Source organism: Bubalus bubalis, chromosome 2 (genome assembly GCF_019923935.1).
Source record: "Bubalus bubalis isolate 160015118507 breed Murrah chromosome 2, NDDB_SH_1, whole genome shotgun sequence".
NCBI lineage: Eukaryota > Metazoa > Chordata > Mammalia > Artiodactyla > Bovidae > Bubalus > Bubalus bubalis.
This window is the reverse complement of record NC_059158.1, coordinates 125,330,712-125,357,937: the sequence shown is the minus strand read 5'-3', so window position 1 is coordinate 125,357,937 and position 27,226 is coordinate 125,330,712. Positions and strand designations below refer to the sequence as shown.

The 27,226-nt window shown below is 41.0% G+C and overlaps 1 protein-coding gene across 17 annotated transcripts in view; it reads left to right on the top strand.

Moving 5' to 3' along the window:
- Window positions 1-27,226, top strand: part of CLASP1 (cytoplasmic linker associated protein 1) — a 268,954-nt gene that overhangs the window by 210,020 nt on the left and 31,708 nt on the right. For 13 of the 17 annotated variants that reach the window (XM_044936544.2, XM_044936533.2, XM_044936541.2 and 10 more), the window contains 8 exons: window positions 1,196-1,258; window positions 2,040-2,042; window positions 2,234-2,397; window positions 4,720-4,798; window positions 6,236-6,379; window positions 15,869-16,012; window positions 16,527-16,633; window positions 25,171-25,321. In XM_044936544.2, the coding sequence (XP_044792479.1) occupies window positions 1,196-1,258; window positions 2,040-2,042; window positions 2,234-2,397; window positions 4,720-4,798; window positions 6,236-6,379; window positions 15,869-16,012; window positions 16,527-16,633; window positions 25,171-25,321 (855 nt within the window). Of the gene's footprint in view, window positions 1-1,195; window positions 1,259-2,039; window positions 2,043-2,233; window positions 2,398-4,719; window positions 4,799-6,235; window positions 6,380-15,868; window positions 16,013-16,526; window positions 16,634-20,496; window positions 20,614-25,170; window positions 25,322-27,226 lie in introns of all 17 variants that reach the window. The other 4 variants (XM_044936526.2, XM_044936536.2, XM_044936535.2 and 1 more) reach the window with 2 other exon arrangements.

The window sequence follows — 27,226 nt, the reverse complement described above, 5'->3', positions numbered from 1 at the left end:
TTGATCCCTGTCTCCTGTACAGTGTCACGAACCTCTGTCCATAGCTCGTCAGGCACTATCAGATCTAGTCCCTTAAATCTATTTCTCACTTCCACTGTATAATCATAAGGGATTTGATTTAAGTCATACCTGAATGGTCTAGTGGTTTTCCCCACTTTCTTCAATTTAAGTCTGAATTTGGCAATAAGGAGTTCATGATCTGAGCCACAGTCTGCTCCCAGTCTTGTTTTTGCTGACTATATAGAGGTTCTCCATCTTTGGCTACAAAGAATATAATCAATCTGATTTCGGCATTGGCCATCTAGTGATGTCCACGTGTAGAGTCTCTTGTGTTGTTGGAAGAGGGTGTTTGCTATGACCAGTGCGTTCTCTTGGCAAAACTCTACCAGCCTTTGCCCTGCTTCATTCTGTACTCCAAGGCCAAATTTGCGTGCTGCTCCAGGTGTTTCTTGACTTCCTACTTTTGCATTCCAGTCCCCTATAATGAAAAGGACATCTTTTTGTGGTGTTAGTTCTAAAAGGTCTTGTAGGTCTTCATAGAACCGTTTAACTTCCATAGAAATTGAGAAAACCTAAAATCAACACAAGCAAATCTTAAAATACTTGATGCGCAAGCTTTAACTATCTTATACTATCGTTTTCCTAGTAAAAATGGTCTCTTTTAAGTCCTACCAGGGGAAGGAAACCTGTCATGGTCAGAAGCCTAGCCAGTTATCATCCCCCTTCTTTTCCTGCCCTTTCCTCCTTGTGGAAATTGTCCGTGAAATATCGGTGATCGACCTGCTGTGCTCTCATTCTGCACTGGCTGAGCACCCCCTCTGGGCAAGGGGTACAGAAAGCATCGCACCCCTCCCTCACTTCCGAGATGCTCACCGGAGCAGGGGAGGGTGAACGCAGGGATTCTCCTGTTTTTTGCTGGGGGGGCAACAATTCTCCTCAGTATTGCTCTTGAAACATGTCTTAAAATTCCTGTTTTGACCCTCACAACAAGGTTAACATTCACAATATTAATAAAATCCAAGAAGTATCGATTTTAAAAGCCACATAGATGTTCAAAGATAAAATTATCAAGCTTTTCTGTAAGATAATATTATGAGCAGTAAGATTTAAAGCATAAGACTCGTAAGATATATAGCATAAGGGATATTAGGTGGATTTGGACATTGATGAAATTTCTATTACCTGTCACCTCTAGATTGCTGATTCAGAACATGAGGATAAAGAAGGAAATTTGTTTACATCAGAAGGCTCTTGTACAGTGAGTTTGGAGGTCTCAGTTTAGTCAATATTTGCTAGCTGCTTTAGTGCTAAGCCAGAAGTCCCGCAGCTGGGACTCATTGACTTCTCTCTGAGCTGTCTCCCGAGAGACCCCTGGTGGTTAATAGTTCCTGTGCTATAACTGAGTAAGTCTACGATAGCTGGTTTGTTCCAGCAGAACACAACTCATTAACCAAATAGGGACACAGTGCTACCATTTACCTCTCTGAAATTGCTTCAGGGATAAGCCACTGTGAACTTTGTCTCACAGAAGGTAGCAGTGATGATCACACCGTGGTGTGAGAATTATGTCAGCTGTCAGTCTGTTTTATTCTAAGCTGTACTCTTTTATAAATATTAGTATAGTTTTTATAATATCTTTTTATAGAGATGACACTTTGTAATATCTGAATTGGCATACATCAAAATAGATGATGGAAATGAAAAGCAATAGGTATGCAAGTTTTTTTTTCCTTATCCTACAGTAATAGTTGTTGAATGCTAGATAATGAAATAAATATAATGGTGAAAAGGGTTTTTTAAAGAGAGAGAGAAGAAAGGAAGGAAGGCTGGCCTCCAGCATTGGACTTATACTTTTCAACAAAGTTAATATCTCTCTGTACTGGATTTTAAAGGCATGTAGAGGGAGGGGAGAGGACTTTGTCAGTTGATAGCCTTTTCAGGCCTTTTAGGAAACTGCATGAAAATGATATGACTTCACTGTGGACTAACATGGAATCTGTTTCGTTGCATGGCCTGGTTTGCGGTGGAATTCACAACAGAGAGTAAGTTCCAACCCCTTTTCCTTTCTCTCTTTTCTGTACTACGTTTGCCTTCTATACCGTGTCCAGTTGTTAACATTGTCACCCAAGTTATGAATCTGGGCAAAGGCCAATTGGGCATTTTCACGTTTTGAAGACTTGGGAGGAAATTATGAATTAAACATGTGAAATACTTGGTTTCCCTTTGTGTCTAGGTTTTCAGTATGTTTTTGGAGACCCTTGTGGATTTTATAATAATTCATAAGGATGACCTGCAAGACTGGCTTTTTGTTCTTCTCACACAATTACTGAAGAAAATGGGAGCGGATTTACTTGGATCTGTGCAAGCAAAAGTTCAGAAGGCTCTTGATGTCACAAGGCAAGTGTTTGGGGCAAGATCGTGTTCTCCCAGCTTTTGATATATAATGACATACAGCATCATGTAAGTTTTAAGTGTACAGCATGAGGATTTGATACACGTGTATATTGCTAAATGTTTAGTACAGTGTTAATATTTATATCCTTCACCTCACTTAATTACTATTTTTTGTTGCATATGTGGTAAAAACATTTAAGATACATTCTCTTAACAGGTGTATGATACAATATCATTACCTGTGATCAACATGCTATACGTTTGACCCCTAGAACTTATTCATGTCATAACTGTAACTGGAAGTTTGTGCCCTTTGACCAGTATCTCCCCATCTCCATCCCTAGGGTCTGGCAACCACCATTCTACTCTGTTTCTATGGGTTTGACTTTTTTTTTTTAATTCTGTAGATAAGTGATATCATACAGTATTTGTCTTTCTCTGACTTATTTCACATAGCATAATATCCTCAAGTTTCATCCATGTTGTCACAAATGGCATAATTTCCTTCTTTTTTTATGATGAAATAATATTCTGTTTATATACGCACCACATTTTCTTTATCCATTCATCCATCAACACACTGAGGTTGTTTTTGTGTCTCGGTGATTGTGAATGGTGCTGCAGGGAACAGAGGTCAGATGGCTCTCTCTCCTTTTTTTGTTTTTTGGCCACACACTGTGGCTTGTGGGATCTCAGTTTCCTGATCTTAAATTGAACATGGATCAGAGCAGTGAAAGCCCGGAATCGTAACAATTAGGCTACCAGGGAACTCCCTAGTTTTAGTTTTTTTGAGAAGCATCCTTACTGTTTTCCATAGTGGCTGTACCAATTTACATTTCCACCAGCAGTTATTATCTCCTATCTTTTTGATAATTGCCATTTTAACAAGTGTGAGACAATATCTCACTGTAGTTTTTATTTGCATTTTTCTAATAATCAGTGATGTTGAGCACTTTTTTGTGTACTTGTTGGCCATTTGTATATCATCTTTGGAAAAATGTCTATTTGGTTGGGGAGGAGGGAACTAGACCATTTTGATATTAGGAGACTCTTTGTAGATGGTTTTTTGTCACCTGTAGTTTTTGTCACCCACTTGAATATCTTCTTTCTTACTTAATACCCACATTCTCTTGTTAGCATTGAAATATCCCAACAATCCATGAGATGAAATACATACATCTTCTTTGAGTTGGCATTATTCTGGTGAATGCCTGAGACTTCCACCCTCCATTTGCTGTGGAAAAAGGGGGAGGTGTTCTATGTGTTATTTCTTTGATGTGTAGCCAGTGTGAGTCACTTAAATCATGTATACTAAGTATGCTTTGCCTCCAGAAGTGGTCCTCAGAGCCTCCTGGATACAGATAGTTGTGGGAGAAAAGGATGTGCTGTTGGATTGTTTACTTTTTATTAATCAGTATAATGATGATACTACTAAGACCTAGTGTGTACCACACACTTTGTATTTTTATTGTATTATTTTATTTAAAATTCAGATCAGTCCTGTGATTTTATAGATGTGACCCTACACCCCTTTTATTTTCACTATACTTTTGTACACTGAGAAAAGTCTCTTAAAGGGAGTCTAAAGAGAGCAATACAGACACTCAGTCTCAATATAATATGTGTTTCTGTTGCATTATCTTTCCTATTACCATGGAAGGCATGTCTGCATCAGGAACAAGGGATCCTTTGGGCAGTTTTAAAATCACATGGATAATTTTTAAGGAAGGGAGTGCTAATTTTCATTCTCCAAGAGCCCTCAGGGCTGCCCAGTTGGGTCACATACACGAGATGATGACAAGACACAGAATCAGTCCCAAGTGAGAAGTGGAGCTGGAGTGGGACTCTTAGGGCCACAGGCTGCTGTGTATGTCTGTAGCTGGCGGGGGTGTGTCTGGTGAGTGTCCCCAGGCACTCGTCTCTGCTGACGCACACAGTTGGCTCACAGGCTATTACCCAGCAAAGACCTCAGGGGATAGACAGTGCAGGCAGCCTTGTCAGGGTATAAAAGGTAGGCTTGGGCATTGGAGCTCTTTCCTATGTGAGCAGTTTTCCAGAAGGTACCTGGTAAGCATTTCTTCCTTAGTTCATTGCTTAGTTTATGTGTTTTGGGACTTCTAAGAAGATTTCTCTTTTTCTAACTTTTCTGTGTTATGTGTATTACTTTAGTATTTATTATATAAAATGAAAAGTAATGTTTAAAAAAAGGTAAACAGGCTTACTTTTTACATGTGTTAATCTGTTTTTTTGTTTCTTGTATGATTTTACATTACTTTTTGTAAGAAATCTTTCTTTTAAAATACTTTCTTCTTTTTATAAACCTAGGGACTCCTTTCCATTTGATCAACAATTTAACATTTTGATGAGATTTATTGTGGATCAGACTCAAACTCCTAACCTCAAGGTCAGTAACTTTGTCATTATAGTTCAACCTCTAGAATTCAAATTTGCTTAAACTATACTTTTTCAGACATGACTCATCTTTGGCTGTTATTAGTAAATCTGCTATGAGCACCGTGTGCCCATTTCTCTTGGTGCGGTGCCTAGTGCTGGTTTACTCGGTAAGGACATGCTTCGCTTTATTTCAGACTGCTGAGATGGTGGTACCATATTATATTCCAGCCAGCAGTGTCTGAGAACTCCCAATTATTTCACGTCCTCACCAACATTTGCGTGTTATTACTGTTTCACATTTAATGTTTAAACTAGAAAATTTTGATGTATTGAAATAGCTATCTTATTAGAATGTTTTTAATATTAACATTATAACACATGTAAATTAGCTGTTAGATGTTTTGTAATGTAAAAAATGTAAGAACAAGCTGATAGTATTTGAAGGAGGATGTATTCCTTTGAATCAGATCGGGTATACTGTCTGTTCTTTGATCACCAGCTTCTGTCAAGGTTTTGCTGCTGCTGCTGCTAAGTCGCTTCAGTCATGTCCGACTCTGTGCGACCCCATAGACGGCAGCCCACCAGGCTCCTCTGTCCCTGGGATTCTCCAGGCAAGAATACTGGAGTGGGTTACCATTTCCTTCTCCAATGCATACATGCCTGCTAAGTTGCTTCGGTTGTGTCCAACTCTGTGCGATCTATGGACAGCAGCCCTCCAGGCTCCTCTGTCCACAGGATTCTCCAAGCAAGAATACTGGAGAGGGTTGCCATTTCCTTCTCCCGTCAAGGTTTTAGGAGAGGCCTACTTCCCTGGCGGCTCAGACTGTAAAGTGTCTGCCTACAATGCGGGAGACCTGGGTTCAATCCCTGAGTCGGGAAGATCTCCTGGAGAAGGAAATGGCAACCCACTCCAGTATTCTTGCCTGGAAAAATCCCATGGACAGAGGAGCCTGGTAGACTGCAGTCCATGGGGTCGCAAAGAGTTGGACAGGACTGAGTGACTTCACCTTCACCTTCAATAAATAATAGCCTATTTCTCCTGAGGTCAAAGCCAAGTGAGATATCAGTGGAGAAGTTAGGGCAGAACATCACCTGATTGCCTTCAGTGCTGCCTTGCAAGACCTGGCCTAGAGTGGCTAAAAATCAAAACCCACAGAGTTGTTCGTGCCCACTCTGTCAGTGGCAGAACTGGAGGTCCCTCGGTGCCCCCGAGTGGGCTCTTGCTCAACAAGTGTCCTGGGGTGTCAGAGGATCAGGGCCTGCTTCTCTTCAGGGCCCCCTTCCTGTCCCAGACTTCCGGGTCAGTCATCTATGCTTTTCCCTGCTGCAGGCTCCCTGTGTAGGAACATAAGTCCAGGTCGTGTGTACTTTTCTCTGAGCACCAATGAGAGTTCTGTTCAGAAATGTGTAAAGTGTACTTACTGTTTGTAATTACTGGCTCTTTCAGGTCAAAGTTGCAATCCTGAAGTACATTGAGTCTCTCGCCAGGCAGATGGACCCAACAGATTTCGTAAACTCTAGTGAGACAAGGCTTGCTGTTTCTAGAATTATAACCTGGACAACAGAACCAAAGAGTTCAGACGTGAGAAAGGTATGTCCCAAAGCACCAGGCACAGCTTTAATCACAGCCTGTTTTTAGGTGTGAGTTAGAGAGAGGAATTTATGGGAATGTTCAAACCACCTCCATACTTACATGCAAACCTTTCTCTTTCCTTTTTTACGAAACCAAGACTTTGCTCCTACCCCTATCTTCTCTGTCCAGTACCACCTTATTCCAGTCTTTCCACATCAAAATGAAAATCTGAAATCTTGTGTCATGGGAGACACCCTGATACCAAAATGTTGTATTGTTGCTTTTTTTTTTAATCAGCTAAAGATAAATACTTACTCATTTCTTCTGAATGGCACATTGAGAGGCATGTAATGCAGTTAAAGGGAGCACAGGATGTTAGCATTTCTATTCCTAGGTAGTATTCTGCCTCAGGACTACTATGAAGATGAATTCATATATGTTGAAAGCGTGGTCAGTTCCTGACATGTGATAAGCACACAGGAAGTGTGAGTTATCACTGTGTTTATTGCTTCTATTCTCTTCCTGTCAGTGTCCTGTTCTTCTATGTTTGAGTTTCACACATGGCCATTATTCTTTTACTTTATATGTAAACTAGCCCAACTAGCCTTTAAAAATTACTTTTAAGTCACATTTCTCAGTTCTACTTTTAGACTAAAAGTATTTGATTTTGATTTTTTGTGTATAATCATGAACCTTGCATTTTTACCCCCATAGTATACTTCCTTCATAGCCAACTCCATAGCCAAAATAGTCCTTTGGCCTTGGGATAGAATTAATAATGTGGACCACTTAGGTCAAGGCAGGGTTAAGGATGATTCTAAGCAGTGTTAGCAAGATTGCTTTGCACCTGATCACCTACCTGCTTAGCGCCTGCCTCCTAGAGTCCAAGGAGGAGAATCAAAGAATCACCCATAATGTTTCTTTGGGAGAATTACAGCCCATATAATTCTCCAGCCATTATATAGTATTAATAATAAATGAAGTTCTCCAAGGTTAAAGAAACAAGGATGAATTTTATTAATGCACTCATTCAAAATTATTGTTCTGATATTAAATAATATTTTAAATTTATGATCCTTTTATAAAAGTTTTCAGTATTTATCAAAAGAACATTTCACTGGCAACCTTTAACTATTAAGCCTTTTTGGGATTAGAGGGGTACAGTGGGAAGTAGTAAAATGATTTGGTTGATTGGAAAGTCAAAGTATTTCTGTTACGGTTTTCAAAATCACAGATCAACCAATAAATACAAAAGCCTTCCTGTATTTAGTCATAGCAAGTAAATGTGTGTGTGTCTATGTGAGTTTGTGTTTCATAATTGAGTGTTACTCAAGTGTTCCCTCCTGTGGGGCTGAAGGATACGTAATACTTGCATGTTATCATGATTAGGGCCTGTATGGGAACAGCTGACTGTGGTCATGATGTCTACTTTCTCTGGACATGCACATTAAAAATTTGAATTAGGATTTATTGTCCTAACTTTTGTAATCAGGACACTAGAGAAATGTTTCAAAGTTATCCAGCCTGGGACATCAAAACACTGAAGTTACTTTAATACTACGCTTCAGTTGTGTCCAACTGTTTGCAACCGTATGGACTGTAGCACATCAGGCTCCTCTGTCCATGAGATTCTCCAGGCAAGAATACTGGAGTGGGTTGCCATGCCCTCCTCCAGGGGATCTTCCCAACCCAGGGATTGAACCCACATCTCTTTAAAGCTCCTGCATTGGCAGGTGTGTTCTTTACCACTAGTGCCACCTGGGAAGCCCACTTTAAAATACTAGCTTAAGTCAATTATGGTTAGGATGTTTAAAGCTGAGATCACATAACTTATTTACTGTTTGATCTTCAACACTTAATTTCAGTTATTTTGGATCATACTGTGCTACTGTGCAAACCCTGTTCTGCACTGGCACTCCACCTCCATGTCTGCCCTTCCATCTTCCCCTCCCCCGTTGTGAGGACTGCTAAAACACCTCATCTTCAGGCTGAGCTCAAACCTGGGCTCCAGGACAGTAATCCAGGGCTTCAGAGGAAGTTGAAAAGCCTTTTTTTTTGTCAGTAGTCCTCAGCCCTGGCTGCAATAAAAACCAGTCTCAATTCCTATGCTTTACCCAAAGTCACTTGACTTAATTGGTACAAAGTGGAGTATGGACGTTGTTTTGTGTCTGATTGGAGTTCCTTCCACGCATGGCTGATTTTTTAATGCACAGTGTTAATAAGAATTAACACTTATTTAATAAGTGTAACACTTTAATAAGCAGCCTGTTATTTTAGACCACTTCCCCTAAGACTGACCCTCTGACCTATAGACTGCTGATGTGGTCTTGACCTGTTGCTGCTGGTTTTCACAGGACCCCAGCTAGGTCCTCATCATCTTTAGGACCAGGCCTGGTCTTGCTGTTCCCTGAACCTCCCCCACGTCCCTACTTATGCCCAACACCTAGAATGATACCTATAGGAATAAAGTAAGCATTTTAAGAAGTATTTTAAATGAATTAATGAATAAGTACCTGAAGAGAAATGATCTAATTTCAAATAACATTTCAAAGTCACCATTTTCAAAACCACAGGCTTGGAAGTTCTCCTCTTTTGGCTTCTGTATTAGTTTCATGTTGCATAACCTATTACCACAGACTTAGCTGATTGAAACTACAAAAATTTATAATCTCACAGTTCTGTGGGTTAGAAGTCTGGCACATGTTCTCTGGATTCTCTGCTTAGTCTTCCCAGACAGAAGTCAAGATGTTGCCTAGGTCTTCAGTCTCACTTGAGACGTAGGATTCTCTTCCAACTCCCTGGTTCTTGGCCTAAGTCAGTTCATTACTGTTGAGGGCTATGGTACCTGTTTTTTTGCCCGCTGTCAGCAGGGGGCGGTCACAGCTCGGGCCACCCCCATACCTGGCCTGGCAATTTGCTTCTGCAAAGCCAGCAGGAGAAGACATAATGTCCTAAAATTTCCTAAATTTTATGAAAAACATTAATCTGCACATCTAAGAAGCTCAACCAAATCCAAGTACACTTTAAGAAAAAGAAAAAAAAAAAGATTCACACCTAGACATAATCAAACGGCTGAAAATGAAACAGAAGCTCATGGGAGCTGCCCAAGGAAGCGGCTCAGCATAGCCTGGATCCTCAGTAAGACAAACAGCTGCTTTCTCATCCAAAACCTTGGAGAACAGAGGCAGCCTGTTGACTTTAATGGTGCTGAAAGCAAAGAAAAGTCAACTAAGAATTCTCTGTTTAACAAAATTATTCTTTAAGAACAAAAGAAAAATTACAAAGAAGCCAGCAGGAGATTCTCATGTTAATCTCTGTGACTGCTTGCAGTGGCTCACCTGATTAGGTCAGATCCACCCGGGATAATCTGCCCTTTAACCAAAAATCAACTGATTAGGGAGGGACTAATTGTACTGGCAAAATCCCTTCTTTGTAAGGTAATTGTGGGAATGGTGTTCATCACTCACCTTAGGAGAGGGGATTGCGCAGGGCTTACTCACCAGGAGGCTGGAATCTTGGGGTCCGCCTTAGTGTTCTGCCACCCAAGGCTTTGGTCTCCTTTTCAGTGGGTTGGCGTCAATCTTCCATGGTTAGTTATTTGGTAGTTCCTTAGGCACTTTCTTACCTAACAACACATTTGGGTTGGGGTTCAGTTTAGCAGATGCATCTCTGCTTTTTAATCATCCAAGACATCTGTGGATTAGATTGTTTGGCTTTAAGTTGTATCCATCTAGCCCTTGCTAGTAAAGCACTGTTACTTGATTTAAATAGACTTGTTAAAGCACAATATGCAAATATATGTTCCTTTGCCCCATAGCTGCCTCTCACAAACTGTGTGTTAAGGCACTGCAGATTAATCCTTCCTGGAGTTAGAGCTACTTCTATTTAAATGTTCTGTTTTGATGTTCCATCCACTGCATATTTCATACAGGTATAGGTGCTATTGTAAGTGATCCAACTTTCTTATCCAGTAACTTGAGATGTGTTTGAAATATTGTCTAAATGAATGTCATGCCTAAATAAGTTAAAATATTTAGAAATTGTGATATGGTATGTATCACTCTATGCTAAGATTAAAATTGTCATTATTATTTTAAAGCTATAGAAAAAGAAAACAGGCACCATTTTTATCTGGATAATTTAATGCTCTAAAGATATGCTTACTTATCTCTTTTAAGTAGAAGTATGTTTTGACTCACCTGTCATTTACAGAATGTATCAGGTACTAGGAGAACATCTTGGTGATTTAAAAGCACTTTCTGATGATGAACCAAATTCTCCTGTTGGTGTTCTGATTTAATTTCCTAAGAGTAGAGTGAGGTGTTACCTTCTAAATACTAGAAGCACCCTATAGTCTGAAATCAATGCAGTAAACTCTCATATTGCCTGTATCATCAGACAATATTAATTTTATACAACCAATACTTGGGAAGTTTGCAGGTGGTATAACTTGTTCTCCGTATCTCATATTTGGGAAAGTACTCTAGAATCAGTTTAAGCTGATACAGCTCTGCTTTGCTGACTTAAGCGTTTTTAATATTTTGTTTTCCCTTTTATGTCAGTGTTCTGGGGTGTTTCATATTGGGGAGAGTTGGGTGTTTAAATATTTAAGATGTTAAGAAGGGAAGAAGCACAAGCAAAACTGAAGCCCAAGGCTGTCACCAGTGAGGTGTGCTTCTCTGGCCAAGACTGACTTGGACTCAGTGGGAAAACCCCACCCAGACTCTAACTGGCCTGCTGTATTCCTGAAGTAACTGTTTCCATTTTTTAACTCTGAGAGTCCTTATAGTTGTGTTGACCAAACTATACAGAGGTACACTAGACCTTTCTTAAGGCGCTGTGTTTGTGTTAAGATAATACAATATATTCACAGAAGAAAGTAGATTCTAGAGTTTGACCTCTATTGACTTCTGCCTCTGCTGCTTTTTAGAGGCTTTTTAGCCTCTGAATTCTTGTTTAAAATCCATAAAATAGGAATAATGATACTTGCTTTAGTCACTATTGAGAGGACCAATTACAATAGAGCATATAAAAACCTAGATAAATAGTGCTTTGTTTTTGTAGTTTAAGCTGTTACTGTTTGAGGGTTGCTTTGGTTTGCTGCCGCTTCACATTTTTTCCAGCATTAAGGAGATTTCTTTTTCCCTGTTAAGTCAAAAGGAATGCAGTAATGACAATAGAATTTTTAATGGTGTGTTTATATGTTCAGGCTCAGAATCCCTGTGTGTTTCCTTATGTGATTCTCTAACACTGAGCACTGGCTTTGTCAAATGAACTAACAGGTTTGGCCCGCAAAGGTTGTTTTGAGAAATGCAGGGAATGATGGCATGACACAGAAAACTAAAAATGATGAAGATGCTGTTGCCTGGAGGAGGAGAAGTATATAAACAGCTTTCGAAAGTTGGCATTGCTAATTGGAAAAAAATGTAAATCTCTGATTATAGATAGGCAGCTGTCCTAATCTAAAAGCTCAGAGTTTTAATACCATTGAATGAGATTTGAATCTTAGCTTAATTGTGACTGCCTTGCTCAAGTCTCACTTTAATCTCTTCGAAAGAGCCCTACTTGCAGGAGGGGTTGTGATTATAAAGGACTTAGGGGATGATTGAGGTTTAAAACTGGTAGTTACTGATATTATTCTTAAGAATCCTGTTACTGTTCTATTACTATTTGTCAGTAGGGAGCCGCATTAGGCATTACTGACAACTATTCATAGACTTTTAGATTATACAATCTCTCTCTCTCTCTTTCATATATATACATATATATATACACACACACACACACACACACATGACTTTAGAAACTAAGCCAAACACTTGGGAGCTTATCAATAACCATGGTTTTAAGTGTGTGCTTCTTGCCTCTGATTAAACCCTGCCCCTCTCCTGTCTGTCCATCCTGCTTTAGCATAGTCGAGTAGGGGAAGATTTACCCATAAGGGCGGCCTCGACCTGCTCTGGGCCTGGAGAAGGAAACTTGGAAGAAAATTGTAAACAGGTAGATTTGAAACTGTATACTAATTTGCAAAAAGACACATCACTGTTTGCATTTAGATTATTAATCTTGATTACACTTGTGAAGACACTGAGAAGATTTGGGAAAAACGTAAAGTTAACATAATACTATGTAAGAAAGGATGTATGTGTGTGCGTGCATGTGTGCATGTGCCTGTATAAAAGTATTGTGTTTTGGTGTGTTTTATAATTAATTGCCTTCCCAAAGAAATAGCCATATTGCAGTCAGATTTCTACCATAGTTTAACACAATAGCAAAGGAGAGATGCTGAACTTAAAATGTCGGAAGGTTTTGAAATACCTTCTCTTTGGTGATTTTTCTAAAGCAGTTTTAATCACACTCTGAAGGGAGCAGTAATAGATGTTTATTTGATTAGAAAACTCCCTTTCCTCTCAAATTTTAAATTTCCCTAATTAATGCCAACACCGAAGCATTTGTCAAAGTTTTATTGATCTCTTCTCTGGAAGAATCCTTTTCTGCTGTGCGGTCCAGGCCGTTGATAACCCTGCAGGTTCTTTTCAGACAACTAGCAGGATTTGGAGACCCTTTTACCTTCACCGTCTAAGTTCTCCTGTGGGAGCTACTTCCTGTTAGGTCACCATGTGATCTTTAAGACACGTGGCCCCAAGAGTTAGTTACGTGTTAGAAAGCATCAGCAGCAGAGTTTCTGGTTTGGCTTTGTAATGGCCCTTCCTCTCATGGGGCAAGGGCTCAAAGATGGATCAGGCACAGCAATGACACCCTCTGGCTTTTGACTCATTATTGATCATGAGGTCTGGCCCAGGCTGTTTAAAATGAATTTCTCCATGGAATTCTCCAGGCCAGAATACTGGAGTGGGTACGCTTTCCCTTCCCCAGGGGATCTTCCCACCCCAGGGATCGAACCCAGGTCTCCTGCATTGCGGGCGGATTCTTTACCAACTGAACTATCAGGGAAGCTCCAAATTTCTCCAACCCATCCCCATGTTTGGAATTATTCCTGCAATGAGGAGCATATTGATGATGATGACAAATATAACCCAGTTTTTATCCTTGCCTGAGTGTTCTGGTATTCTGTCTCCTCACTGATGCAGAGTTGTAGGTAAAATATTTTAGGATCATAACAGTCTCATTTCTTTTAGAACTTTGATGTGAAATCTTTTAAAAATAACATATTTAAATGATACTTTCTATCCATTTCTGGAGCATGGATCCCAGAAAAAAGATTTTACTTTGCAAACAGCTTTAAATCAAAAGGTTACTTTTGAAAGCTGTATGAAATCATTTACAATTTATATTTTGGAAAGTGCAAAAATAAATTATATTCATTTTATGTTTATAAAACCATATACCATCTGTCCAATTTTCAGAATTCCCTGTCTTTCTATTTGATTCCTCATGGAAATTCACCTTTAGGTTATTGAGGGAAGGCTCTTCAGTGGGTAGAAGTTGAAGTCTGCTGCACTTTGTTTTCCCATATGACGGAGGCACTAATGTTAAGTAGCCTGAATTAGCACAATTTCTAGGCCTGTCACCTTGCAGCCTTCTTTTTCCTAAAAGACTCCACCAGTTTCATAATTTGCTTTGTGAAAAACCCCAAGTAAGTTTTATCTTGTCATTCTGGGGAGAAATTAGGTCTAAAGACAGTGGCCCATTCCATGTAAAAATGTACTATTAAAAAACGTAATGATGCATTATATAGTTTTCTAATGCCATTTGCAGTAAACAAAATATAAGTGCCTAAACTTTCTTAATTTAATTGGTGATATTGATTTTTCCCTGCCAAAACTCAAGTTTGCTTCTTTGCTTCTCTTTGAAGTGCAGTGTTTTCTGTATGCATTTTTTCCCTAACATCAGTAAGACTTTTTACTTGCATGCTTTTTTCACTTGTACCACTTGTTCCTTTGCACAGCTACTACAGTCATGCACAGGTTACTTTGCATGATTTGGGGAATTTGCTTTTATACAAATCATACTAACAGTACGTTAAGTTGATGGTGAAATGGAGTTCTTCAGATAATGGTTTCTTAAAACTGCTTTAATAATGCAGAAATGTTTATTTCAGTTCAATCAATAATAATATTTTTTGCCTGTGTCATAAAAGGACACTGGCCCTTCCAATTTAATTTTAATGGAAAGGCTATAAAGGACCATGTTTAGAAGTCAAGAGAAAAAGTAAGGTGCTTTTGCCCAAGGTTGTGCTTAAGGACATTATAAAAGAAAATTTTCAATTGTGTAAAAAATGTTATTCTACTGATTTGTAATTTTTAATTTTGGTTAAATGCATATGGGTATTTGGATTTTTTTTTTTCCTTCTCCAGGCACAAAATAGTAGTTTTGTCTTAACTGGACCTAAAATTAATTTTAACATTATAAAATCATTGAAATTTTTTTTGGAGTTTATTTGCAAAAAATCTCAGCAATCATGTTTTTATGTAATATTCTATATAGTGGAAAAATATTTAGAATAATTGCTTCAATCCTAAATATTACAATCTTTAGAAATATAAATTATTAAAAGATTTTCATAAAGCGTTTTCCTTTCTTTAGACTCTTAGAAAATTGTAAGAAACGCCAGTTAGTACTTCCTAAAGTTTTCTTTTGGCATAGTTTTTCCAAGTCAGAACCCTTGTGACCGATTCCACAGGCATTAAGCTGATAGCAGACACATAACCTAGCGGGGAAGCCAGGGCTCCACTTGAGCGCTGCCGCTCTAGCCACTTGCTCGCCCCCACATGGCTGCTAGCAGCCTGGAGTTATCCTGCATGTGTTGTCTCTCTAGTCAAGAAAAGTAGAACAGTTTCCAAAAGGCAGAGGAGTAAATCTGGTTTGCTCTGCAAAGACTGTCTCTGTCCTCAATGCACAGATGTAAAAGTAGGAGTTTTTCAGATGTACCTGAACTCTGTTTCTAGTTTTTCTTAGTTACTGGGAAAAGTAGTTTTATAAGACAAAGCAGTGGAGGCTTGTTTAGAAACTTGTTCTTTGCAGGGTATACTGGGAGCCTCATCTGATTCTGACTTACTAGGGTGACCAGTCTTAAGCCGTTTCAGATTTTTTGATTGTTTGACCCTAGTCCTGGAAACAGAGAAGTTGCAGGAGTTTACTGTTAACATGCTGTGGAAATCTGAGGCCAGTGTGTTCAGCGAAACCAGAGCTTATTTTCCATATCAAAATTAGGCTATTTATAATTGATTACCATCAATTATAGTGTTTTCTCTAGGTGCTTTTTGCCTTTTTTTTTTTTTTTTTGGTGGCACAAATGTTATTATTTACTCATACAAAGCAGCTTTCTTTTAAAAATAATTTTAGAACTTCCCTGGTGGTCCAGTGGTTAGGACTCAGAGCTTTCACTGCCAAGGACCTGGATTCAGTCCCTGGTTGGGGAACTGTTATAAGATCCTGCAAGTCATGTGGCTTGGCCAAAATAAATAAATAAACAATTTTAATGAGCATTTTGACCAAGATAGGCAATTGCACGTAACACAAATTAATCATCTCTTCTGTTTCTAGGCAGCACAAATTGTGCTCATCTCTCTGTTTGAATTGAACACTCCTGAATTTACCATGTTACTTGGTGCCTTGCCAAAAACATTCCAGGATGGTGCCACCAAACTCCTGCATAACCACCTCAAGAATTCCAGTAACACCAGTGTGGTGAGTGCTTTGGTCACAGTTGGTAACCGCCACTTACTCCTCATCTAGAACCTGCTGTAATGGAATAGCTAGTTTTCCTGTTCTCTTGCAATAGATCATGGACAGCCAGAGTGTGGGGGCCATGTCTGATCCTGCTGTATTCCCAGTGAATGAATCTGGTATTTAAACATGGCCTTTCTGTCAAGTCAGGTTGTTTAGTTAAACGTCTATGAAGTCATTCAGGCAGTTTTGAGGAACTTAGTTTTTTTCACTCTGTAAAGATGCAAATGCTGAATTGTGTCTTATTCTAGCACAGCTGACAGCAGTCACTCAGCTTCAGGATTGCCTATAGGACAGTTACCGATTTTCGGTTCATATGCACTTAAAAAATGAACTTATGATTCTGCAAAAAAAATCACCTTGATTATGCAAAATCTGCCCATTTATTTACATGTGGGTTCCAAGGCCAGGGGCAAAGTGGAACTGTGTTCTATATTTATCTCTTGTGTGATGGAGCTCTTCTGCCTTCACCCAGGGCTCTCCAAGCAACACCATTGGCCGGACTCCCTCCAGACACCCCAGCAGCCGGACCAGCCCCCTGACCTCACCCACCAACTGCTCCCATGGTGGCCTGTCTCCAAGGTAAAGCCATTTCAACAGCAATGAAGACACTAAAGCACCCCCATGTCTCTTCTAGCTAATTTTCAGATTATAGACTGATCTTAATACCAAAAGGTGTATGGGTACCAGGAGCCCACAGGTCCTAGTCTTCACCCAAATCTTAACTATGTAATCGATTTTGAGCAAAGCGGTTAACTTCTGTGGCAAAATGAGCAGTTTCTGCTGAATGGTCTCTGAGAATTCTTCTAGCTCTAAATACTTTCTAGTACCTTAAAAATTTTAAAACCAAAAGTTATATTTAGTCCTGTTTAACATAGAAACTCTTTAGCTGTTGTGTGAGCAATAACAGCACCTGAAGGTATTTGACCATCTAAGTAAAATCCTTTATAATTGTCCACACAGAGTCTGGGGTAGTTTCCAGCCAAGTGGCTGTTCCAAGCATGGTTGCTTTCATCCTAGGCTCATGGTTGAAGCAGAATGCTGCTCTGAGGAGGGATTAAGAGCCTGGGAACTAAAAATGGATCAACATTTTCAGACTCCTGTTGGGGCCACGTGAACATCAGCCTTACAAAGTCTGAGGCAGTGACTTGAGAAGATACTTTGCCCCGAGATCTTTAGATAACATTTCCATCTGACCAGAGCCTTTAGAAGTCTCTGTGTGATGGCTTTCGTGACCACCTGGACTGTGTTGAAGTTTCTCATGATCTCATTCATGGTGACCCTGTAGACTGCAGTTTTTAGGAAAGAGTTAGTACCTGGTCGTGGAAGGGTCACACATGTGTGTTTGTTTCAAGACATTAGGACTTTGGGTTGCTGACACCAGGATCTTAAAATTAGAGGAAAATCTTACAAGTATACCATCCCCCTTTAAGAGTTACCTCTTTAGTTGGAAGATAACAACATGGAAGTACCTTTAAGTTTAGCTTTTTTTGATGCTCGAGAGTCTTCCAAACTCTGCTGTCCTTACTGCTGAAGTTCTGTTCAGTTTCTCAAGTTATCATATAAATATTTTAGAAAATGTCAGATTTGTATTTTTCTCTTAGAGAAGCGAAATATTTTGTATACTTGTAGTATCTCAGTGTTTATATTGCCTGAAGTCCCCCTGGCACTGTATTTAGGTAGACTGAAGTAACATTGTGTTTCCAAATTGGGTCTGTGTGGTCATGATTTCAGCAGGCTGGACCAGAAAGTACCCAAGTATGACTGAGACTCAGCCAACTTTTTATCTGTATCTAAATTGTCTTAAATGACCCCCGAGTTGGCAGTAAAATCATAGAATTCTCTTCCTTGGTAGGAGAAAATTTGTGGAAAACTTGTATTCTCTATAAATTGTTGCTTTTGTTTAGAAGTGATACTTCTGAAACATTGACAAATCTGTTCTTCCATAATACTCAGTTCATACTTACTTTTTAGTTATTTCACTAATAAGGTTGCACATTCTTTATGTAATAAAGGATAAATTTCAGATTAAGTATTTTGTTATTATATGTGATGATAGTTTAAGTGAAAGATTGGGGGTGGGGGTGCTCTTAGTATAAGCCATGAGAGCTAAGAATTGGCTAGGTATTTTTAAATTTCGTGTATCTCCAAATTATTTTAAAATTCTAATTTATTTTTCCAGGTCACCATTCATTCTTAACTAGCCTGATCTAAATTTTTACTGTTAGGGTTCCCAGGTGAGTGTAAGAAATAAGAAGTTTTTTTTTTTCAGTATTAAAAAGTCCAAGTGAGGCTGAAATATTTTCTTACCAACAAATTGTTCTGTAAGAAATTACTTAGTTATGTAGTTTCTGTCTTTATTTTTAAACAGAATATGCCCCAGTCAGTGTGTAACTAGCCAGAATGGCCTGAGCCAACTTGAACTCATTGGGAAAAATAATTTTTCTCACAGCTAAAACTGTCCAGAAGTAGAAAAAGCTGGCTCATGTCATCATATCATAGGAAATATTCAAATAGGATGCATACTTTCTACCAGGAAATTTATGAAGGAAATGGCCTCTTGCACTGATTAGGACAATGTATTAGGTCACCACGTTGTAAGTAGGCGACGGACGAATTCCACCAGATATGCATCTTGGTTGTTTTTTTGAGTAGTGCTCTTGAAACATGTGTTTTTCTATTCTGCTGTTCTTTTGAATTATCTTGACCATTTGATGTTAGTTTTTTGTTCTTAAACGGAAGAGTTCTTGCCAATTCTTCATTTTAAGCCAATTTCGAGTATCAAAATGAAGCTTTTTTAAGCCCCAAAGTTCTACCCTCAGATTGTGATGCTAATAAGAAGATAGTCTAACATGATGACACGTTTGAGTTTGTTTTTTTTTTTTTTTTTTAATTGCTAGTGAGAAAGTCATTTTTATCAACCTGGTAGATAACATTAGAGAAGCCACAGCTAACAGTTCAACCTTCTATGGAAATTCCATCCATCAGTTATCCTTTTCTGGGAGAAGGAAGAATTATTGTTTATTCCCAGTGAGCAGACAGACACTCCTGGGCCTTTGGAGAGAAGACTTATGGTCTGAAGTGTTCCATAAATTAAATATATGTTTACATTTTAGCTCCATTTAGTGGGATTGATGTTAAATGAAAAACAGAGTTGCTAGGGGCTTCAGCAATTACGTGAAGTCTGTTCCCTTTAAGATAGAAAAAGCACGTGGCTGTCCTTATTTGAGTCTGCTGTGCGCTCTCAGTGAACATGCCTTAGGATGCTAAGTAGGTAACATCTGGTAACCAGCAATGAGAGGTAATTTTAGGCAGATTTTACACTCAGTCCATCAGATGATGAGGAGTGTGCACCGACTCAAAGTGGGAATCAGCCTGGAGACCCCCTCCCACATTGAGGTGCTGGGGCATCTGCTTGATACAACCCTATGGGCAGAACTCCAGCTTGAGGTGGTCGTCTATGTCCTCTTGTGTCCCTGACTCAGCGTGTGGCCTGGGGGATGCCTTTAGGGCCCTTCTGTGCTGCAGTGGCCGCTCCCTCCACACCTTGGTTTCCTTATGACGTGGGGCCACCACGGTCCTCAGCTGGAGACGAGCCTTGGACCACTGCTCCTGAACTGTGATAAGTGCCAGGGCGGGTGTGCTTCTCTGAAAATGTTGCCCTAGTCCTGTGGCCCCACCCCGTGGCCTCCTATCACACCTACAGGCAGTTCAGTTCACACCTTTCCCATCTTCCTGGGTCTATTGAATTGCAGCAGATGCTAGAACTCAGGCGGGGCCTCTGCATGCCCACGTCACTTGCTGAGTGAGGAGTACCTGTGCTCAGATGCACTTTAAACTTCGTATCAGGTCACACGAGCAGGGGGCTTAGGTTTTCTATCCCTCCTGTCTGAGCCAGCCAGTGGGTTGTGCTCCCCCATTCTCTCGCGGTGCTGTTCTCTTAGGAGGAAGTTCCTCATGGCACCTCTGGACCCCATCTGAGGGCCCCAGTGGGGGAGCATGTTGTTCCCTGCCTGAGTGTTCTGGTGGGTGGTACAGTCTCTGAGACTCTGCTGTGGTTCCCTTGGTCCTGTTTGATTCAGGCCCATAATTCCTCTTTGGGTTCCTTCTAAAATGATTGCATTATCTGAAAGTAAACATCTGTGGTTTTTTTGCATGTAAGCATTTACAAGTTCCTTTACACACACACACACTCCTATATACTTGGAATCTCATGTGATTTAAAAATGTAAATACAGGACTGAGTGAAGAAGGAATGAGAAGTCTTGATGGAGGACCAAATTGTAAAATAAAGTTGGTCCTTTTCTTCTGAATGGTGAAGTGTGAATTTGGGTAGAACCTTGTCCCAAAGGGATGAGACTGTAGGACATGTAGAGTATAGTGCCTCCCTACCCCCTTTGCCTGTTCTGTGTCTTTTTCTGACTCTCCTCTTCTGATCACTGCAGTCGGTTATGGGGTTGCAATGCCGATGGGCTGTCGAGGCACCCACCTCCCTTTCCTCAGCCTAACTCCATCCCCACCGCTCCCTCCCACAAGACTCTCAGGCGCTCTTACTCTCCCAGGTAACAAGCCACCTGTCCCATTTGTCTGAGGTGTCACAATATTATTGCACTTCCAAGGTCGTCTCAGGTCTCTGGGGAAGCCTCTCCGCCGCCTCCGGCCGAGACCAGCAGGGTAGAGCCTTGGTGAGAAGTGTGAGCAGGTGCGTGACCTCGGTCAGACCTCATGAGGATGGCTTCTACTTTGCCCCTAGGGCAAGGAACAGTTGCATCACCTGACCACATTCATCAGCATCTTCACTTGTGAGCCCTCAGCCCAGGGCAGTGCTCAGCCTCCTAAAGGTGCCTGCGCCACCCAACGGTGCACTGTGTCCCCGGCCGGCTGCACGGGCCTGCTCCTTCCCACATTGCGCTTGTGGCCTCGGTCCTGCTCTCAGTGGTGTGGGCTGATGTCTTTCCTGCTGTCCTGCATGTGGTCATAGTCTGAAGACTGAGATCCACAAAGGCAGCCCCAAGAAGTCGCTCCCTATTATAGCTCATTAAAGGGGCTGCTCCAAGCAGGAGAGCTGTGGGGTCCCCACAGGCTGCCAGTGGAATGCGACAGATCAGATGGGGAATCCATGGTATGAAGGGAGGGTCCATGTATTTCTGTAGTTACATGTTTGAGGGTCTCTAGGTGCTTTTTGTAAAGGTCAAAAGATCAGAGTATCCCTTCCCTGTTGGCTCCTGATACATGAGCAGAGTACAGGGCAGCCTGCTCCCTCTGTGCTATGTGAGATGAGTCTTGCCTCTGTGACAGGACAGGGTTAAGACAAAACAGAAAAGAAATGTGTTACTTTCGAATGCCTTGGAGATTGCACAGAAGATTTACATTCTTACCTTTGTATGCTCAGCATAGTGAACAAGTAAACAAGTCAGCTAAATATTTTAACAACATTTTCCTTTTGAAACTCGCGCAGCTCTGAAAGTAACTCCTCAAGTGTGCAGGTGCTCCTGTGATGCCGTATAGACGCACAAGGGCGGGCAGGGGCATGTGGACAGTGAGGCAGCTGCCATCCTCAGTGCAAATAAAGCACGTCACTGCAGTTTGTTAAAGGTTGGTCATGCCTCGAAGTATAAGACCAGTTTATTGACTGTCTCCCAGTATACTGACCTGTGTGCCTTACTGGGCACCAAGCTTCAACCCCAGGCAATCAATCTTCCCATCTAGCCATGAAGACCGCCCTCCAGAGGACATCTGTTCCTGAATCACTTTTCACACTTGGGTACACAAACAAGTACCCAGTGCTTTAGCTAATGCTTCATAAATGGCTATAACTTCTGTTAATGTTGGAGGGAGAGAGAGTGGACCAGAGACACTGACACTTAGAAAACCTATCTGTTACATAAAACTAAGAAAGAGGAAGTCTGTCTCTTTGCCAAAACCCTATTGATGTCATGAACAGAAACAGTTATCCTTATTCCATACCTGGTATCTCTTTACTACACATGACAAAGAGGAACGTCTCAGAAGGCACACTTCTGTCCCAGCTTCTCTTTTCTTGGCGACCCAATCTCATGCACCCGGCCCCCACCTACGCTCTGCATCCTTCTCAGCAGGGTGAGTCCAGAACTTTATTATGCCCGGGTATCGAGTGCCCTGGCCAGACCTCAGATCAGTGAATACTGACCGATTGAGCAACTTTTCCTAATCTAAAGAACCCTGTGAAAATCTTTCTGGAGTCTAATCACAGTGTTTATAGATGACTAAGACCTGGCCTTTGACCTAAGGGATTATACCTCCAAGCTAAAACAAGACAGAATGTGGGGGCAGGTGCCAGACTGGGGGTTACTGCCCCAGTGTTTTCTAAGTAAAGCTGCTGCATCCCTCTTGCTGTCCCCTTACATGTACTACTTGTTGAGATCATATCACCTGTGATTCCCTGATGACAGCATCCACAGAGGGTTCCTTCTTCCCCACGCGGTAAGGGCTCGTGGGTATTGACTTGAAGAAACACAATTGCCAGGACATGAAATGGCAAGGAAAGCAGCCTTTTCTGTTTCCCTTTAGAGGAAAATAATCCTGTGTCTCACCTGGAGCTCACAGTTTCCACTTCATACCAAGGAGATACTTCAGAGCTCAAGCTAGTGAGTCTGAAAGAAGCGTCACCGCAGATTGTACTTGGCTGCGCACAGGTTCTCCTAAATTGGAAGTCCGAGTTGGTTTATTAATTGAAAGTAAGAATGAGGACCATTAACTGGCAGAACCCTTTATTTTCATATTTTAAAAAAAGAGGGTACTATCATGCTAAAGTTATATGACTCAAATGAATTATTTTTAAGGAAGTTCAGGTTAAAAATATGGGGTGAACTACGTGAAAGCCAGCATCTTCTGAAGCGACATGGAGAATAATATTGTGACATCCCTTAAAAGCTGAACGTTCCCCAGACTTCCTCCTGTCCATCCCTGCATTCTTCCCATGTTTGTTCCTTTTGCATGGGCTGTGTTATTCTTTTTGATTGTTGTTGTTAAAAGTATTTTAAGGCATCTTTTGACATTTTATATACATATTTTTTTGTTTAAGTCATATTCAGTCTTTATTTATAAAACATAGTGTACTGGCCAGATGTATAAATGCCTTTGCTCACACATAAGCTAGTGTTGTGGTGTTTTAGAAGGAGGGGTGGATGGTGTCAGGGAGCCCCTGTGCTCTACAGTCATACTCCCTTCACATTAAAGCAATATTGCCTTAGATAACCTTATGAACTTAGAAGGGGTTGAAATCTTGAATTCTGTTCAAGTTTTTATTCCGCCTCCTGTCAATGTGTACATGGAGTCTTAACTGTAAATGCATTGAAGTTCACGTTTCTTTTTGTTTGATGCCAGAGCCAGTCTTTGAGTTGGCATGTGTTTTTGTGAACTCTCCAAGTACAGTTAGGGTGTTTTCTTTCATTCATCAGAAAAGAAGGATGCGTGCTGCCTGGGCCAGAAGGTTGCAAAGACAGTAAATTCATCTCAGAGAGTGAATTCAGATCTTGTGCTCTCGCAGGACCCATCCATCCAGTCTTAGAAACCACTCAGGTCATTACAACTTCCAGCCAGTAGAGGTCTGACTAATTCAAGTGAGAACTGTTCAAGTATTTGTTCATCTGCCCAAACCTTAGACAACAGCAACAACAAAAAAGTGTGTGTATTGAGGGGAAGGTTGGTAAACATGATTTGTGTTTAAATTACAGGAAACTTTCTTCCTAACAGAATGTACAAGTCTGGGTGTATTGCTCTTGGGGGAGGAGTGGTTCCCACCAGTGGATGACTGATTTCAGTTATTTCTCTTCTGAAGAACAGAGAGATTGCTGTTCTTTAGTCCTTAATAATGAATGCCGTTGAATGTTTATTTATATACAGCCAAGGATTCTCTTTGGACTTCCCTTGTAGCTTAGCTGGTAAAGAATCCGCCTGCAATGCGGGAGACCTGGGTTCAATCCCTGAGTTGGGAAGGATCCCCTGGAGAAGGGAAAGGCTACCCACTCCAGTATTTTGGCCTGGAGAATTCCATGGACACAGTCGATGGGGTCGCAGAGTCGGACATGACTGAGCGACTTTCACTTTCAAGGATTCTGTTAATGTCCCTGGCAATTCTCAGTTATAACTCAAGACTTTCTGCAAATTAAGTTAGACCAACTCATCTGATCTTTTCTTGAATACTTTCTTGGGACAAGTGACGTTTAAGTAACAGTTTTTCAGCTTGGCTCCCTTGAATTATTTGCAGGGAGGGAAGGTGATGGTTTTGTTCTTAGGCTCTTCTGTCTCTCTCAGTGTACTTTGCAAACATCTAAAGGGCACTCTGTTGTACACTGCATTATCCCAGGAGGATTTTTGCCTTATTCTGTGTTTTGCTGTGCTAGATGTCTCAATGGACAAGAGCTGATGTCATTTTTCTGTAAGGGACAGATATTTCTTACTTTCTGAAGCGCTTTTAGATGTTCATCTGGAAGTGTGACTCATCTTTATAAGATCTGCTTTTGTTGTAAAACTCCCAGAGTCTGCATCTAGAAGAGTTTGGTTGTGCAAGCAAATTCCTGGGTTAGATGGAAGGGTGTCAGGAGTGCATTGGTGGATCTGACTTTGAGTCATTCTCTACTCTGGGGTTTCATTTTTACAGGTTTCAGAAACTGGTAAGCAAAATCCAGCCTTGTACAGTCGTGTGCTTTGCTCCTTTAAAATTTGTCTGTAACACTAGCTTTCTTTTCATTTATTTGTACATTTGAGACCAGTAACAACCAAACTACTTTTTTCCATCTTCAAGGTATGAAAGTTATTTTTCCACGTCCATTACCTCATGCATCATCACTGGTTGTCACTCTTTGAGTTCTTGCATTCTCGTGGTTGCTGTTTTCCCACTGCACTGGCTCTTACTGAGTGCTGATGTCGTGTGTTTGGGGCCAGATCTGACGAGGAAGATGTGTATTTAAGTTGTCCAATGGTGATGCTCTAACAAAAGATGTCTCCTTATTATTCCAAATCACCTAAAGAAACTATAATTATATCTTATTCTGTAAATTATTAGAAGTAATTTTTAACCAAACCCCAGTTTTATGTGTGTGCCTCAATTTAAGGAATAAAATATTTTTGATCTTTAGCATGCTGGACTATGATACTGAAAACCTGAACTCTGAAGAAATCTATAGTTCTTTGCGTGGAGTGACAGAAGCCATTGAAAAGTTTAGTTTTCGAAGCCAAGAGGATCTGAATGAGCCCATTAAAAGAGATGGCAGAAAGGACTGCGATATTGTGAGTATCCGCAGGCTGACAGAGGGAGGGCTGTGTATAGTCACCACCCAGAGTGGTAGGGACCTCTGTGTCCATCCAGGGATAATCCTGAACACTGAGCACTGGGATTACTGAACCCCAACGTTATTTTTATCTCATAGTTAGAATAGTATGATTTTAAGAGTCCCAGGGCAGCTTTGTGAAATTGCAGTAGCCCTCAGCTATCTTGTGAAGAATGTTAAATGCCCTTTTTCTCAGTTGGCTTCCATTATCCTGGACATGTTTATGTTCCTCTGATGTGATAAACACAGTGAGCCTGCACCCGACGCCAGTGTGGCGCTCCAGGAGCTGCAGTCTCCTGTAGAGGCAGGCAGGGCGGCAGCAAACTGTCCTGGGGAGGAGCGATCAGGGCCAGTCTGGGTGCTCCGTATGAATCTGCAGAGGAGATGATGTCACCTTCTGAGCATGAAGGCTTCGAGGTGCTTGTCGTAGTCCTGGAGAAGTCTGTGAGGAGGCAGGAGGATGGGGGTGGACACAGGAGGATGTCCCCTGGGGGGTGGCGGCAGTGGACATGGCGGGCGTGCCCTGGATGGGGGAGAAGGAGCTGCACAGGCTTCTCTGGAGTTGACTGAAGAATCTCTGAAGGATTTTTAACCAGGGAAGTGGCATGGTCACACATACATTTTAGAAGGATTGCTGAGACCCTAAGATGGAACATGACTCCAGAGGAAGTTGAGTTGGGTAGCTCATGAGCGGAAATAGAAGAGCCAGAGTCTCTGGCAAGGACTGTTGAGGACGTGCTGCTGCAATTCAATGAGATAATATGGGGGGTGGGGGAAAGGTACATGCGAACCCCTTTGGAACATAATGAAACGTTGACACAAACAGCCATTAGGCTTTCAGACATACCAGTCTGGCGTTGAGGCTGGTGATTTGGGCTGGTGGTGGAGGTTTGAGAGACATTGACTAGTTGCCTGCTGGTAACTAAAGAAAAGCAAGTGAGATCAGCCAAGTGGAAGGAAGGACAAAATCCTAAGGAGCATCAACACTAAGGGAAAGACAGAAGAAAAGGAGTCAAGAAGGACCAAAGATTAGCGGAGGGGAGTGTGGCATCATGGGATCTGAGGGGAACTTTCAGGAAGGACATCCAGCCAAAAGGGTATCAAATTGATATAATGTACCAAGTTAAGAAAGTTAGATTTTGTTGTTAAACGTAATTAGTATTAGTTGTTTTTCACTTTCTTTTTTTATTGTCTGAAGTTTTTAAAACCCTTTTATAAATAATTTTTTCATTATATTAATAATGTATGTTTTACTTTTAAAAGAGAGTTACAAAGAGAAAAAAATCATCTGGGACTTCTCTGGTGGAACAGTGGCTAAGACTCTGTGCTGCCAATGTAGGAGGCCTGGGTTCAATCCCTGGTCAGGGAATGAGACCCCGCATGCCACAACTAAGACCTGGCACAGCCAAAATAAAATAATTAAAAAAAAAATTATCTATGAAACATCTTATACCACGAGAAAACTCCTGTTCAGTCTTCTATGCTGCTGCTGCTAAGTCGCTTCAGTCGTGTCCGACTCTGCGTGACCCCATAGACGGCAGCCCACCAGGCTCCCCAGTCCCTGGGATTCTCCAGGCAAGAACACTGGAGTGGGTTGCCATTTCCTTCTCCAATGCATGCAAGTGGAAAGTGAAAGTGAAGTCGCTCAGTCGTGTCCGACTCTTATCGACCCCATGGACTGCAGCCCACCAGGCTCCTCCATCCATGGGATTTTCCAGGCAAGAGTACTGGAGTGGGGTGCCATTGCCTTCTATGCATATATTTATAAATTCTTTTTTATCTTAATTATGTTAGGACAAGATCTTTTGGGCAGGGTGTGTAAGAACCAGTGCATCCTAGCATTGGTTCTACCAGGTGTATATCT